This window comes from Sminthopsis crassicaudata, chromosome 2 (assembly GCF_048593235.1).
Source record: "Sminthopsis crassicaudata isolate SCR6 chromosome 2, ASM4859323v1, whole genome shotgun sequence".
NCBI lineage: Eukaryota > Metazoa > Chordata > Mammalia > Dasyuromorphia > Dasyuridae > Sminthopsis > Sminthopsis crassicaudata.
This window is the reverse complement of record NC_133618.1, coordinates 228901360-228919090: the sequence shown is the minus strand read 5'-3', so window position 1 is coordinate 228919090 and position 17731 is coordinate 228901360. Positions and strand designations below refer to the sequence as shown.

Sequence of the window (17731 nt, the reverse complement as noted above, 5' to 3'; positions counted from 1 at the left end):
TACTGCAAACAACTTACAACTTTAGCAAAGTTGGAAGATATAAAATAAACCCACACATATAATCAGCATTTCTACTATATGTCACTGACACAGCCCATTAGCAAGAGACAGAAAGAGAAACTCCTTTTAAAATAACTGCAGACAAAATAAAATTCTTGGGAGTCTACCTGCCAAGACAATTCCAAAAAATTATATGAACATAATTACAAAACATTTCTCACACAAATAAAGTCAGATCTAAACAACTGGAAAAATACTAATTGCTCATGGAGGATATGCACATACCACCAATATAAATATATATAGCTCAAAGACCACAAGAAAACTTCTTAGTTCATAAGATTGATGGCTTTTTAAAGTAAATGAAGAAAACAATATGAAAGAAAAGAAGAGAAGAAGAGAAGAGAAAAGAGAAGAGAAGAGACAGAACTCAATTACTCTGTTCAATAAACAAGAATCAAACTACCAAAAAATTATTTTATATAACTAGAAAAAAATAACAAAATTCATCTAGAAGAACAAAAGGTCAAGAATTTCAAGGGAATTAATGAAAAAAAAAAAAAAAATACAAAGGATGGTGGCTTAACAGTACCAAAACTAAAACTATATTATAAAGCAGTAGTGATCAAAACCATTTGGCACTGGCTAAGAAATAGTGGCATATCAGTGGAAAAGATTAGATACATATGACACAATAATCAAGATCTTAAAAATCTAGTATTTGATAAACCCCCAAACTTCAGCTTCTAGAATAAGAATTTACTATTTCACAAAAATTGCTGGAAAAACTGGAAAATAATGACGAGGTTTGGCGCAAAGCCCCCTCAATTCTACTAGGATTTGGCACAGGGTAGGACTTGTGAAAACTCTCCTTTGGTGGCGCAGAGGTCCTTTGTAAAGGAATTTACAAACCCAAAAAGCTATACTGGCAAAAAGAAGTTTATTATTGGCATTGGGAAGTCAGCCTTTGCTATGCATGAATAGAAAGAATGAATTCCTTAGTGGCAAGGTCCCAACAGAGAGATATAAAGTTTCTAGTGGAAGAGTCCTGGCAGAGTTTCTAACAGAGAAATCCTATAGCAGAGAAATCCCAATAGAAAGTGAATAAGGTCTTGTTAGGGAAATAGGTGAGAAATAAATAATGAGGGGAGTAATGCTGAAAGAGAATATAATTTCAGCGGGCAGAGGGTTACTGCTACGCCAAGAGGAGAGAGAGGTTCCTTGGCATAGCATGGCATGGCATGTTAGGTCCTCTGCAAGGATTGAGCCCCAAATTGGGAGCCTAGGCTAGAAGCTGGGAGCAGCTCTTAATGGGGGCTGGGTGCAGTTTGAGCTGGAATCAGAATAGAAAATCTTGGAATTGAATGAGTATTTCTGGGTTAATCTCCAATTCAATGGGGTTAGAATCTCCAGTAGGAGTGGTACTCAACTGGTCCCACCTAGATAACAGAATAATGTAGCGTGCTGTCGTCTCCAGAAGCTGCCAGATCGCTCTCTGGGAAGAGATCTGCTGTGTCTACTCAAATCTCTCAGACAGATTCTTCTTCCTGCAGTGAACCGTTGTCTCCAGGCAGTTGCTGTTAACTCTTGTCCAGAGAAGTGACTTCCCTTCCTGCAGAGAGCCGACTTCCCTTCCTGCAGAGAGCTGCGTCAAGCCAGATGTAGTGCAGAGTCTTCTCCTCTTTAACTCTTGTCCTTCTCCAGTCCAATCTGCTCTCCAGGCCCAATGTTGCCTCTTTTATCCTCCCAGAGAATGGGTGTGGGATAATGCAAGGGCTTTTGGGAAGAACCACTTCAGCCAATGAGCTTGCTCCTTCTATCAAGTCAACCTGAGTTCTCACCTTGTAATTGTCCAGACAACCTGAATTCTCATCTTGTCACTGTCCAGACAACCTGAGTTCTCACCTAGTAATCCTAACATCTCCCCCTTTCTTTTGATTTAGAACATAGGACAGTCATGACCTTGAAACATAAATCCATCAATATGGGAAGTATTACACATAATTACATAAATTACATAAGCACATAGTAACATAGTAACATAACACATGCTAGAAGTATATGACAAATAACATAATCAAATAATCATAAATTGAAAATTTATAAATGTCCATAAGTCCATTGTCCATTAGTCTCATCTTGTGTGAGGAAGTCCAATGATTCCTGCTGGTTTTAAAGTTCTTTAACAGTCTTCTTATTATCCATGCTCTTTCAGTGTCAGATGTTTCTTAGATTTTCTCCTTTATTTTGAGATCTTTTTCTTTTTCTGTCTCTCTCTGATGGACAAGGCGAATACGACTTGTTGGCACCTATCTGATTCCTTATCCTGCTGAAGAAATACAAGCAAACCCTCTCCCCCAGGCAGTTAACCTATCTGGTCCCTTCCATTCACCACTTTCTGGATCTCTCCACATCATCTGGCGATTATCTAAGGACAGTGGAGCTGCTCACACTGGACACTGCCCTTCTGGTGGGTTATAAAACCTGTCTGCCGGAGCCAGTGCATCTTTGTCAAAAATTAGAAAATTAATGGTATAGAGAACTAAATTTATCTTGATTCCCTGGGGTGGTCTTTCACAGAGACAGGGTTCAAGGAGAAGCTCTCCTTCAAAGAGCTTCTCAAGTGCTTTACTTCATGGTTTATTCTCAAAGTCAGAGAGAGAGTTTTGGGGCTCCCCTCGTCAATAATATGTCAGAAACTTGGCATACTGGGCAATACTGGGTCTGTATCTCAAGGAAATCTTAAAAGGGGAAAGGACCCACATGTGCAAAAATGTTTAAAGCAGCTCTTTTTGTGATAGCAAAGAATTGGAAAAATGAGAAGATGCCCATCAATTGGGGAATAGCTAAATAAGTTGTGGTATATGAAAGTAATGGAATGTTATTGTTCTATAAAAAAAGATGAACAAGTTGATTTTAGAAAGACCTGGAAAGATTTACATGAATTGATGCTGAGCAAAACAAGCAGAACCAGGAATATATTGTACACAGTAACAGTAAGAATGTGCTATGATCAACTATGAAAGACATGGTTCTCAGTGGTTTAGTGATTTAAAGGCACTAGACTTTGGACAGAAAATACCAACTGCATCCAGAAAAAGAACTAAACAGATTGAATGTAAATCATGCTATGTTAACTTTTTTTTTCAGAGGCCAACTTTTCCACCTAAACTACTAATAAAATGTCTACCTGGAGCCAATATTATGTCAGGAATAAATGAAGCCCTAAATATCACATTATATAGCAAAGCTTCTTAAATTGTAGGTCTCATCTAGGGCCACAAAAAATTTGGCAATACTAAAAGGTATGTAAAAAATAAATTAGCACATCTCATTTTGCTCAATTTGCTTCTGTTTTTAATAAATGGTAAAATTATAGGTATAATTAAAGGAATGTTTTAAAATACATTTAAGGTTTATTATTAGTAAATGTTTCATTTGTATATTTTATATACCTATATACACAGGACCACATAAAAATTTTGTGGGTGAAAAGGGGTTACCAGTAGAAAGTTTAAGAAGCCTAATATTATAGAAAAAGAGAAACGGCAAGTTATTAATACAACCAACCTTATGCACAATTTTAAAAGTTATTAAATTATATGCTCTTTGAGGACAGGAACCATGTAGTATTTACTGTATAACTTCAGCACTTAACATTGCTTTGTACCCTCATATTCACTTAAAAATATTTGTTTAAGGGGGCAGCTGGGTGGCGCAGTAGATAGAACACCAGCCCTGAATTCAGGAGGACCCAAGTTCAAATATGGTCTCAGACACTTAACACTTCCTAGCTGTGTGACCCTGGGCAAGTCACTTAACCCCAGCCTCAGGGGGAAAAAATATTTGTTTAATTAAATTAATCTGATAATTTTTGAATACACTAAAGTACAACTATTCCTTCTGCTTTAGGGCAGTATGAAACTGTACAAGGAGAGATTTGCTACATTACAGAGCAGGAAAAAATCCTGTGAAGAATCCAAAATAAAAAAGAATCTCTACTGAAGACGTTCTCCAAAATGTTCCGGTTGATGGGTCTAACAATTTACATACTGGAAAAAACAACATGGATTAAAAATGTCTATTACTTAGGCTATGACTTCATAGCCAAATGTCCAATTTTTATCTATCTGAGGGACAGGAAAATGGAAAATGAAAATAGAATGGATATGGGAAACTTAATTTCTCAGTTATCTCAAAATGTTCATTACTACAAAGGCCTTTCTCTTTCAACATCAATATTCTCCAGTGAGGCTAAATGGCTATAAATTAATATGACTTTTAAAAAATATTATGTGCCAGAGAGCAACTGAAAGATACACAGCAGGCATAAATAAGCTACATCAATGACAACACTAGAGAAGCAACAACAACAACAAAACACCAACAAGTATATCTGAGATGAGAAAAGGAGAAAAGTTGTTTTTGCAAGATTTGATGAAAATACATAAAAACTCCAAAGACTATTTTAAGATATTAAAAGAACTGTAAGAAGGCCCCCGGAAAGTTCTGGAAAGATCTGGGTAACACCACAAAGGATGAGAGGCATAAAAGGATTATAATCAGCACTGAGTGAATAGTCATGAAAATCATGGATTTATGAAAGCATTACAATATTGTTCCATATTAAAAAATCATCTAATTAAAATGAGAACCATTTAGACTTTTGCTTTAAGATCCATCTACAATGTTGGAGGGGATGTGGGAAAACTGGGACACTGACACATTGTTGATGGAGTTGTGAAAGAATCCAGCCATTCTGGAGAGCAATTTGGAACTATGCCCAAAAAGTTGTCAAACTGTGCATACCCTTTGACCCAGCATTGCTGTTATTGGGATTATATCCCAAAGAAATACTAAAGAGGGGAAAGGGACCTGTATGTGCCAAAATGTTTGTGGCAGCTCTTTTTGTTGTAGCTAGAAACTGGAAGTTGAATGGATGTCCATCAATTGGAGAATGGTTGGGTAAATTGTGGTATATGAAGGTTATGGAATATTATTGCTCTGTAAGAAATGACCAGCAGGAGGAATATAGAGGCCTGGAGAGACTTAAATCAACTGATGCTGAGTGAAATGAGCAGAACCAGAAGATCACTGTACACTTCAACAACAATACTGTATGAGGATGTATTCTGATGGAAGTGGAAATCTTCAACATAAAGAAGATCCAACTCACTTCCAGTTGATCAATGATGGACAGAGGTAGCTACACCCAGAGAAGAAACACTGGGAGGGGAATGTAAATTGTTAGCACTAATATCTGTCTGCCCAGGTTGCATGTACCTTCGGATTCTAATGTTTATTGTGCAACAAGAAAATGATATTCACACACATGTATTGTACCTAGACTATATTGTAACACATGTAGAATGTATGGGATTGCCTGTCGTTGGGGGGAGGGAATAGAGGGAGGGGGGGTAATTTGGAAAAATGAATACAAGGGATAATATTATAAAAAAAAAAAAAAAATATATATATATATATATATATATATATATATATATAAAATAAAAAAAAATACATGCAAAAAAAAAAAAAAAGAAAATATGAGAAAGGAACAGGTAGGCTTTCACAGCAAATTTTTGGTTACAGACCACATCATTATAGTTACACAACTGACTGAATATCAGATTCCACTGTTTATTATTTATTGTTTTTTAAGAAAGAATTTGATGCTGTGTCAGAGAATGTTCTTTTTAAAGCTCTTTTCAAATAAAGCATCTCCCCTGTATATATCAAGGTAATAAAATATATCAAAAGAAAAAAAAAAAAAAAGAAATGACCAGCAGGAGGAATACAGAGAGGCTTGGAGAGACTTAAATCAACTGTTGCTGAGTGAGATGAGCAGAACCAGAAGATCACTATACACTTCAACAACAATACTGTATGAGGATGTATTCTGATGGAAGTGGAAATCTTCAACATAAAGAAGATCCAACTCACTTCCAGTTGATCAATGATGGACAGAAATAACTATACCCAGAGAAGGAACACTGGGAAGCGAATGTAAATTGTTAGCACTACTGTCTATCTACCCAGGTTACTTATACCTTCGGAAGCTAATAATTAATGTGCAACAAGAAAATGGTATTTACACACATATATTGTATCTAGGTTATATTGTAACACATGTAAAATGTATGGGATAACCTGCCATCGGGGGGAGGGAGTGGAGGGAGGGAGGGGATAATTTGGAAAAATGAATAAAAAAATAAAATTTAAAAAAAAAAAAAAAAGATCCATCTACAAAAAGGAATAGTTGATTTGTCAAAAATGTTTTAGCCACTCTGGTTTAACATATGTAGAGGTACTTTGCTATAACAATTTTCATTATAGCACTAAAGAGTATAATTTCATAGCATCAAATCAATCAAAAGGCAGGTAATTCTGTTGTTTCCTTCCAGGGCATAGTAGTGACAGTGGTGACGAACAAAAGAGTCAAATGATTAAAATAGTCTCTTAAGAGCTGAATAATATAGAACTCTAGCTATATAAGCTAAACATAAATATAGTCAATAATCTTTTAAATATTTTCTATTCCCATTTGTTCATCTCCTGCTTTCCAAAATATCTAAGCTGGACAATGGAAAAAGAGAAGTAAAATTTTCTTTTGCAAAAAAAAAAAAAAAAAAAAAAAAAAAAAAGTTTTTAAAGCAAGGATAAAGAAAGAAACATAAGTTTTTAGCAGGTCAAGATACTATTCTACCTCAGAAAATACTGGTGCAAAATAGCAATATCCTTTTATACTACATAAGGGAAAAAAAAACTTTTATTTAAATTTGAAATGTAAGTTTACTGATACAGATATCTGTAGAAGTCACTTCTATTGTTTAAGTCCCAGTTTATTTATTCTCTAACTCTGAATCATTTAGCAATTTCACTTTATCCTATATTACCTAATTCATATCTAGAATACTTACCTCACATTTGTTGTGAAAATCAAATGAGAGAATTTATATAAAGCTTTTTGAAACTTTAAAAGATTAGATGAATATTAGTATTCAAAACTTTAATATAGAGAGGTGATGAAATACAAAGTTATTAGTATTAAAACATCTGCAGGTTAACAATGGTTGAAATACTGACTATAGAAAAGTAAAAGAATTTATATTTTTCACTTAACTATCCTACATATTTCCTTTTTACAACAGATACTCAAAATTCTAGCTATAACATTACAAGAATCACAGTAGGCAATAAACTTAATTTAATTGGGCAGTTAACTGTGATCTTCTCAAGACTTCTCTCACACTTTACAAAGGAAGGTTCAGTCATTCATTTTTATTGGCATCTTCTCAAACTACCAACTAAGGATTTGGTTAACTGTAGGCATACTGGTACAGACTGAGATAGGGGACAGACACCTGCTCAGCCACACAGCAATTACACCCGGGCACGGCCAATCAGAGACAACAATGAAACCTCCACACAGTACTCCCTATTTCTTCTTCACAATAAAACATGCTCTACTTATCTTTTAGAACAACTCCTCATTCTACTTAAGCACCCTTTCTGGAAATCTCAAGAAAGACTTGATCATTAAAATCATCAACCTTAAACTTTCCAAAATGCCCTCAGCAATATCAGACAATGAAGCTAAAGACAAAATGGGATGAGAGTATATAAACAAATCTTAAATTACTAACTTGTTAGACCAGAAAACTGATTTGTAAATATTAGTACCATTCACTTGCCTTGCTTCACTGCCTGAAAGAATGAAAGTAGGACACCTTAGGCAACCAGAGAATAATTCTAATTTTCATTTATCCTAGTAAACTGATACCACTGCCAAGTCAAGTAGCAAGTGGGGAAAAAAATGAGAAAGAAGTTTCTTCCACTAATACCCTACAATAGGTAAAATTAATCACATCAATCAAATAAGAATTTATTAAAGAAAAAAGGAAAAGTGGTCATTGAAAAATAATTTTAAATTCCTTCAAGAGAAAGAAACAGACAAGTTGGACACCTTTAAAAGTTGCATGTTGAATTTTTATTATAATTAAAAGGAAAAGACATATGGTTTCATGAACAATTTTCTTTCTGTTTTAACTATTATAAGTAAATACTCATTTTATTTGGGATATAAGTTCAAAATTAAATAATTATGTTTTAAAAGAGTAATCAGAACCAGATGAAATTGTTAATTTACTGCATTAAAAGTGTTGTGCTGCGGGAAAGGGACATGTATATGCAAGAATGTTTGTAGCAACCCTCTTTATAGTGGCCCAATCCCTCTGTTTTTGTCTGCCTGCATTTTTTATTTCCTTCACAGGTTAATTGTACATTATTTCAAAGTCCAATTCTTCTTGTGCAGCAAAAAAAAAAAAAAAAAAAAAAAAAAAAGACCTGTATGGGCATGTATACATATATTGTATTTAATTTATACTTGAACATATTTAACATGTATTGGTCTACCTGCCATTAGGAAAGGAGAAAGGACGGGGTGGGGAGGGAGGGAGGAATTGGTTTTGCAATTGTCAATGCTGAAAAATTTCCCATGCATATATCTTGTAAATAAAAAGCTATTTTAAAAAATGTTGTGCTGCAATGAATAATAACAAGACAGCATGTGTAAATCTACATGAAACTAGTAAAATAAAGCTAAAGGTCCTGGAGAACAAAAAAATTGATTAAGCTCCTATAGTATGCCAAGCATTACTAATCCAGGTACTGGGAACACAAAGATGAAAATGAAATAATCCCTTCCATCAGGATGGTTAACAATTTATCAAGAGAAGGATGACATGAACATACACATTATAGGAATAGCCAAAGTAAATACAGGGTGACTTGGCAACAAGGCATTTACAGTTGGGGGGAGGAAGGGGAAAATCAGAAAGTTTTCATATGGGAGGTAGTACTTGTGTGAAAACCTGAAGAAACCTAAGAACTCTGAGATGCAGGTAAGGAGAAGGCAAATTACAGGTATGGAGCATGAAAGCAAGAGATAGGAGTACCATATATGAGAACAGTAAAAAAAAAAGGTACCTAGATGGGAGTAATGTCTAACAAGAAAAAGAAAAATGGGTTCTGGCTGAATAGCTTATATATGATAGTAAAGATCATGGAGATTTTGTTGAGTACAAAAGTGACATAGCCAGACGTATACTTCAGGGAAAAAAACATTTTCACAACTATGTGAAAAATGGATTAGAAAAAGCAAATACATGGAGAAGTGAAACCAAAGAGAAGGCTACTGCAATAGTCCAGGAAAAAGGATGTATGAATAGAAGACAGATGCAAGAGATTTTATGGAGGCTGAATTAACAAAACTTGACAAATAATTTAGAAGAGAAAGATATTAAGATAGTGAACTTGAGTAATGGGGGAAAAAATGGATGAATGAATAAACATATTAAGTACAAACATGGAAACTCAGAGAAACTCAAAGAAGTTAGTTGATATTAAAAATAAAATTAATTCTGCTTTGGACATGTTAAATTTCAGATGTCTCTATGATATCCAGCTAAAAATTACCAGTAAGAGCTAGTGATGAGGGCTTAGAGCTCAAGGGGGAACTGGGCTTGGAGATTTGGGAGTTATTATCATAGAAATAATTAAACCGTAAAGAGAATTTATCCAAGAGAGATATCCAAGAAGAAGACCAAGGACAAAGCTTTGTCTACAGTTAGGGGGGTGGAGATGAACCAGCAAAAGAAACTAAGGAGTAGTCAACCAGAAGAATCAAAAGTCATAAAAACCCAGAGAAAAAAAGAGTATTCAAAAGAAAAGCAGTATCATCGGTGTCAAATGTCACAGAGACCAAGAAGGACAAAAACTGAGAAAAGGCTATCAGGAATTTTGGCAATTAAAAGATTGCTGGTCACTTTTGGAGAGAGCAGATTCAGTTAATGAAGTTGGAATCCAAATTGTATAGAGCTAATTAGTATATAAAAGGAAAGGAAAAGGAGATAATGAAGGTAGACAGTTTTTCTAATAGTCTAGCTAAGAAAAATAAGAATAGGAACAAGATCTTTGACTTCACTAGCACAGAGTATATGTTAAGAAAGAGAGGACTGAAATCCAGATTTGCTTGACTTCAATGCCAGGTCTCTATTCCCTGCACCACAATGCCTTTTATAGTAGGATCTAATGAAGTCTTTATTTTTTTGAATGATCAGAGATTCTTCAAGTACTTAGCAAAACCAATGGATCTAAATAATCCTATTTGGAAACACTATGCAAATTGTGATATAGAGAAGGATCCTGAGTGAAAAAAATCTAATGCCTAGACACCATATACAAGATGATGCACTCTGGGGGGGGGAAAGCAGTGCAATGTACTGAGTTTCAATTTTGCCTCTTCTTTATCTGCAATATATGCCCATGGACAAATTACCATCTTACTCTATTGATTTCTTTAAAAATAAAATGGAAGGAATACCTCATAAACCTGAGTTTTTATTCAACTATTAAAAATAAGACCAAATACCTTAACATATTCTTTCTCAATCATTTTTTTAAAAACTGCAAGCTGTAGCACTAAATCTCACTTAGAACTAATGAGATACTTTGTCATTTATTTCTCTGGCTACTCTACTCACATGGAACCAAAAAGAAGCCAAAAACTGAAAATGCTTTCTGGTGTGCTACAGGACAATTCTTGGCAGTGGCTAAAACAACTAAAATCATAGGAAGTGTTGATGAACAGAGATACATGGTGTCCTTAAGATATTTACATAATTATAACTCCATTTAAACTTACAAACCATCAAAGCAAATCTGGATTGTTAACAAACCCGCAAAAATTAAGGCAAAAAAACAAAGCCAAGAGGACCTCTAAAAGACTTTTGAAGAACTATTTTCGCCATATTTGTAATAGTCATAAATATGTATTAAGTCTTAAGTTCCATCTATGGTTATGGTCCCTTAGCACCTGAATTCTACTATAAAAAACTGACAGCATTACCAATTGACCATCTCTGTCACCAGCCTTTTTCATTCCAGTTTAATTTGTATACAAATTGCCAAAATCTCAAAAGGCTTTTAAAAACATCATGTCACTATCTAATCTAAAACCTATGGCTACATTCAATTACCTATTAAAATTAAAACCTAAATCTCAGTCCACCTCACACACACACACTTGTAACATCTGCACCTGCACAGTTCTATTGAGGTGGTAGTTCTTACCTCAGGCTCAAGAGGTCTGAGCAGCAAAAAGGTGAAAACTTAAGCAAGTGTCTACACAAAGTCTGATATCAATATGATGAGCCTCTGATGAGGAAGATGGAGGGTAGGTCAGGATGCCCAAGATAGGGTGAACCAGACCAAGTCAAAAACAGAAAGCAAAGCTTCCCTAAAGTAATCAACAATAGGGTTGGGATCATGAGTGGCCATTGTACTTCCAGACTGGGTGAGACAGGAAAAACTAGTGTCAAAAATAAAACAAAATTAGAAATTGAATCTATTTTCCACAAATCATGTATACTAAATCTTGAGTCAAGAACCATCTCTTTCCTGTATACTACACATGACCCTGATCAAGTCACTTTATTTCTCTAAGCCATTTCTTCATCTTTAAATGAAGGCATTAAACCAGATCTCCTCTAATATCTTTTCCAACAACTATACTCCATGATTCCAGTGCTTTTAGCATTACTGAGCTCACCCCATTTGATTTAAATTCCTTAGTACTTATAAAGTAATTATACAATATCTTTTAACTGAAATTTATACTTCAGGGATGAAAGTTCTATCTGTTGCTGCATTTTTCAAACAATTATGTGTTTCTATATAGAAAATATGTAGTTTGAAAAGTTTTCAAGTTGGCATTCTGATTTATTAAATCACATGAGTTTTTAGGTTTTTTTTAAACAGTAAGTGTCCCGTCCCGCGAGACTCAGTCATTCGTGGGGAATCGAAGAGGATCCAGCCTGGGGGGGAATGGGCGAGAAAGAAGAGGGAGACCAAGCAGATCTTGTCAAGGTCTCATTTATTGATAGAAACAGCTCAAGTTATATAGGGTAGAGCAAGGTGCAATACATGAGGACAAAGTTGTGAGGGGAAAAGGGGGCAGGGGAGAGTAAAGATATGTGCTACCTGCGAGAAAGGGTATGGGAGGGACTGCAGGAAGGAGCAGACATTCCAGGAGGAGGAGGGGAAGAGCATCCTGTGGTTACAATTCTTATCTGAGTCTAGGGTCGTTAAGCCCTGAGACATCTCTGTGGTTAATATAATACCATGGCTATGTGTTTACAAGTGTGGGGGTCGTTCGCTTCTCTAGCCACCTGGTCGCCATCTAATGCTAGATGCAAAGTTTATGGTCTGGTAATATTCCATGACTATAGTTCCCGTCACCGACAAGTAAGCATAATGATATCTTGCATTTTCTGCGTCTGTTTAACTGTAAAGATGTAATGCACTATAAACTATCAGTTGCAAAAACATACATTAAAAAGCTGGACTACCAATTCACACCCACACCCATCCCTATATGAACACACACAATGTTGTGTATGTATTGTGTATGTGTGCACCTGCACACATGTATAAAACAGGGACAGAGACTCAGTCAAAAATAAAGTGGACTAGTCTGCATTTGTGAAATTGTGCAGAGTTTTTAATGACTTTAAACTTCTCCCTAAAACAAAGTCTCATCTTTTAATACCAATATTCTTCCAGAGATACTAAGCAGCTAAATAATACATAATAGCATATTCTCTAAAGAATTAAAGTTGCAAGTTGCTCAAAAGGTGACAGAAGGATTCACAGTGGGTGTGAATACTCTATAATATATTATTAACAAAGAACTGCATGGAAGAAGAAACACAAAAGATATGCTCAGAGGAACATATAACTAGAAAGAGATGTGCTGATCAGCAGGCACTGTTTACTCTGTTAATACCCACACATTGTAAAAAAAATTTAAAGTAATGCTCCCAACATACTGGACATAGCCCTTATGGAGGACCTATCGGCAAAGAATGAGTTGCACAGGATGGGTTCCAATTTAAACCACTGGAGGGTGCACTTAGAACGAGATCAGAGAACCACTGAGGAAATAGCCATCAAAAGGGCAGCTAAATGGTGCAATGGATAGAGTACCTACCCTGAAGTCAGAAGGACCTGAGTTCAAATATGACCTCATATACTTAACACTTGCTTGTTGTCTGACTGGGCAAATCACTTAACTCTAATTGCCTTGTCTAAAAAAAAAAAGAAGCCATCAGAAGAACTAATAAAATTATAACAAGATCACTATATATTTGCAAGGAGCTCTGAAAGGAAACCAGACATCATTCATAGTAATAAGAAATCTTAAAATTAAACAGTTAAGTGATGAGATAAGACAATTCCTTAAAGAGTGATAAAGATTAGTCTCTGGCAATTAATCACCTTCAAGTCAAGAACTATTTCTACTTTTCAATAAAAATGCCAAGTCTAGTCCTGGCTTATGGGGAGGAGAAGAGGGGACTACAGAAAAAAAGGTCTAAGAACTCAAGTACACTCTAATATAAATGATAAAGAATGTGAATCTGAATAATAAGAACCAAATAGACTTATAAAAAGGTAAAAAGATCTTTTATCTTTTAAGTCAAAAGAGATTCATCCAAAAAAGAAACCATATCAGGATATGGTTCTTCCTTTCCTATAATGCCACACTTCAGATAAAACTATCAAGTTTTTGACAAAGGGGTTTCAGCTTCATTCACTTAAGAAGAAAACCAAATTGCCTGCAGATTCCAAAAAGGGCCACCTTTGTAACTTGTTTGCATCACTTAGAAAAATATGGGCATTTTTTAAATGTTACATAATAATCACTATGTGTAGTATATGCTTGAATTACAGAAGTTGCATTATACTACACATTACAGGAAAATGTAAAAACTTAAGCAAGAAAAGCTCCTAATCATGCTCAGAGAGCTTATAGAGGATAATATTGGTGTCAGAAAAACAAGTGAGTTGGAGGCTCTGATTCTGGCTTCAATACTAATTTAGTATATATTCATGGAAAAATAAATTCCTATGCTACTCTACTAATTTCCATAGACAAAACAGGGAGGAAAAATTCCCTATCTTTTGAACAACCCATTATGGAAGCACCATAATGCATTATGAAAATGTGTTGTGTGCTTAATAAGCAAAAGGACAAAAAAACATGATATGAAACCCCATTTAAACCAAACACAATTGCCAACATGCACTGGAAATGAAGCTGTCAAACTGAAATTCTTACTTGGGAAGGGCTGGTGGTTCAATCGGAACATCAACAACAGCCATTGCTGGAGATTCTGCCTCCACAGAGCTGTGGCCTGCCTCCTGCTCAGCCCCTGAAGGTGCAATGGGCTTTCCTCTCTTTGTTTCCTCATGCCCATCAGCCTCTGCAGTAGAGCCACATTCAGTGGCAGAGTCTATCTCTACCTCCTGGGCTGGGGCTGGCACTTTTTCAACAGTTGCTGCAGCCGCGGCTTCCTCTTCTTCCTTTCTTCTCATTTTTTCTTCAAGTTCCTTTCTTCTCCTTTCATCATCTTGACGAGCCATGTACTCAAAGTTTTTGAACACCTAAAGCCAAAAAAAAATAAGATCAATCCAACTATCCAGTATAGTACAAACATTTTCTGCCATAAGTCAGAAACTATTAAGTTCAAATTGAGATCACAAGTATCACCTTGTAATTTACTCTATATAATTATTACATTATTTATATTATATATACATTATTATATATCATATTGTAAAATTAATTTGCTCTATAGGTTCTAAAGTCAATCTTTTATTTTCACCCTTTGCCAAAGCTTTTTTTTTTTTTTTTTGCTCTAAAACTACATTTTATTTGTTTGGGTTTTTTTAATATTTAATTTTATTTTTCCCCAGTCACATGTAAAAAAAATTTTTTTACATTTGTTTTTAAAACATTTTTTGAGTTTCAGATTCTCTCCCTTCCTCCCTCTCCCCCCTACTTCCCCACCCTTTTCATTGAGAAGGCACATGTGAAAGTATGCTAAACATTTCCATCAAAGTCTTGTTGAGAAAGAAAACATAAATCCCCTTCCCCCCAAAAAAAATTAAGAAAAAGTTTTTTGTTTTTTTGTTTGTTTTTTTTTTTAAGTATACTTCAATCTGCATTTAGACACAACCAGTTCTTTCTCTGGGTATGGATAGCATCCTCCATCATAAGTCCTTCAGAACAGTCCTGGATCATTGCATTGCTGAGAACAGCAAAGTCATTCATAGTTGATTACTCCTACAATCTTGCTAGAACTTTGTACCACAGTACATCTCACTTTGCATGAGTTCATGGAGGACTTTCCAGGTTTTTCTGAGAGCATCCTGTTCATCATTTCTTGTAGAACTATAGTAATGCATTATAATCACATACCACAATTTATTCAGCCATTCCCCAACTGACAGGCATCCCTTCAATTTCCAATTCTTTGAAAAACTTTCTTTTCTGCTAAACGGGAAATGTACTTCAACTTTACCAAGCTGCTATACGAATCAATACAAACAACAACAGCATCGGTTTTAAATTTAACTTAAGTGCCTCTAATGTCTTCTTCAGCAAGAGATAAAAAAAGACACATGGGTACTGCCCTCAGATGACTTACCATCTCACTGGGCTGTAAGGTGATACAGGCTGCCTGTACTAGTAACCACAATACCAGAGAGCATATGATAAAGTAAAAGGAGATACTCAAAGTTCTCTAAGAATTTAAGGACAAAGGGATCACTTTCATTTGAAGTAGGGATCAGGGAAAGCTATATGGTTGAAGTGACACTGGAGCTCGGCCTCGTAAATAAGATTTGAACAGTTAATACAAAAAGAAAATACTTCTATTCCCCCATCAAAGGCCATCCAGAGCTCAGTGTGTCATCATCCTTTTAACTAACATTTGTCAATATACCTTTCTTTTTCTTGAATACTAATTTAAATAACCGAGAGAAAAAAAACCCATAATGTTACCACCTCTTACTAGAAAAATATATAAAATATAAAAAATTTAAAGCAACAGTCATTGTTCTATATTTTAGACATTTATTTAGTCAGATTAAGTGTCTGCAAGGGATACTGTTTAGTTTACTATGCAGCTGCTCACAAATAAAAGTGTGTATTATTGCTTTCTTTGACATATGGATGGTAGGGGACAAAAACAAATTTCAGATGAGCTATATAAATTAGCTAGTGTAACAATAAGAGCACAAGAGAGAAAGAGAAGTTATCTAACCTACACACAAAGAATTTATGAAGAAAGGAATAACAGCAGCAAAAGGGCAAAATAGAAATGTGAGTTTTAAAAAAGTTATGGGCAGAAAAATTTAGACTCCCTAAATAGCCTCATTTCTATAATCTTAGAAAACTTGAATACCTTATTGGCTCCATCTCTACTACACAATAGAAGACAAAAGCATGACACCCTGGACAGAATACTGTTCACCTTTTCTCCAATCTGTCATCATTCATAAATCATATTATATATGTATGGGACACCCTCCACTATTTCAGCACTCATTTTATCCTCAATAATGTCTTACACCTGTTTAGCACTTTATAATATACCTAACATTTTCTTTCACACATTATTTTATTTAATGTTAAATGTCTATAGTTGGTTTCCCACCCTCCAATTCTTATACAACATTCTCTAGGAGGCACTAATGACTTAGGTTGAATTGGTTACTTGTTTTTATATCAGTCATTTTCAGAAATACCTTTTCTCTTCATCCTTTTCACATCAAGATTTTTTCTTAGTAATAAAGGCAAAAAGACAGCAAAGCAAAATATCAATCTTACAGCATCTACCTCACTTTTCCAATATTGGCCCACTAGGGCCAATATTAGCCATAATTATTTCATTATAGCATTCAACTTCATTCTAACTATCTAACAAATAACTAAATTCAAAACCATCTTGCCCTCTGCACTGTTATATTACAATTATTCCCCACTTCTTCCTTTGGCTTCCATGATACTATATATTCCTGGCTCTCCCATAACCTGACTTCTCAATTTCCTTTGCTGGCTCTTCCCCTAACCATGACTGCTCCCTAATAGTCTGTACTTTCCTCTCTCTACATATTCTCCCATTGAAATAAGTTTCATGAAGGTAGGTATTATCTTATTTTAAACCAATCATAGCACCTAGTATAATAAGATGCCTATATACTTACTGGAGCATATCAACATATACTGCTGAATTGAAATTAAGACTCACATCTGTGTAGAAAACTTTAAACTCCACCTCTTAAGCTCTATTTTACCATTTTCAAATGCCCAGGCTGTTGTGCATCCAGGAATCAATGGTTCAAATTAATCTTATTTCCCCAAGCCAGGTCACCCTTTCTGTTAATCCTACCCACATTCTTCTACTCAACTGGTTAAAATCTTGGGTTTCAAGTTTGACCAGTAGGCTGCTAGTAGGCATAGTGAATACAATAGTTGAGCCTAGAGTAAGGACACACTTGAAAACAAATCTAGCTTTAGACACTTCCTACATGTGTGAACCTCTCTTAGACTCAGTTTCTTCGACTGCAATATGGGGATAATAATTGTAAAATAAGGATAATAATCCCATGGTTATTGTATCAATTGAGATATTTATAAATACTTAACACATTTATAAAATACTTAGCACAATGCCTAGCCTATAATGTACACATTAATAACTACTTTTTTCCTACCTTTATTCCTTACTAACTTCTTCTCACCAAATCAGCCACCAAGTCACAATTTTCACAGAATTTAGCTAGTCACACAATCATAGATTTAGAGCTAGAAGGGATCACAGAG

The 17731-nt window shown here is 35.1% G+C and overlaps 1 protein-coding gene across 1 annotated transcript in view; it reads right to left on the bottom strand.

Annotated features, from left to right (window-relative positions):
- The window catches only part of NUDCD3 (NudC domain containing 3), a 102404-nt gene that overhangs the window by 72143 nt on the left and 12530 nt on the right, over positions 1-17731 (bottom strand). Inside the window, exon 2 of the mRNA XM_074288454.1 lies at positions 14180-14505. Coding sequence (XP_074144555.1) covers positions 14180-14505 — 326 coding nt within the window. The remainder of the gene's footprint in view (positions 1-14179; positions 14506-17731) is intronic.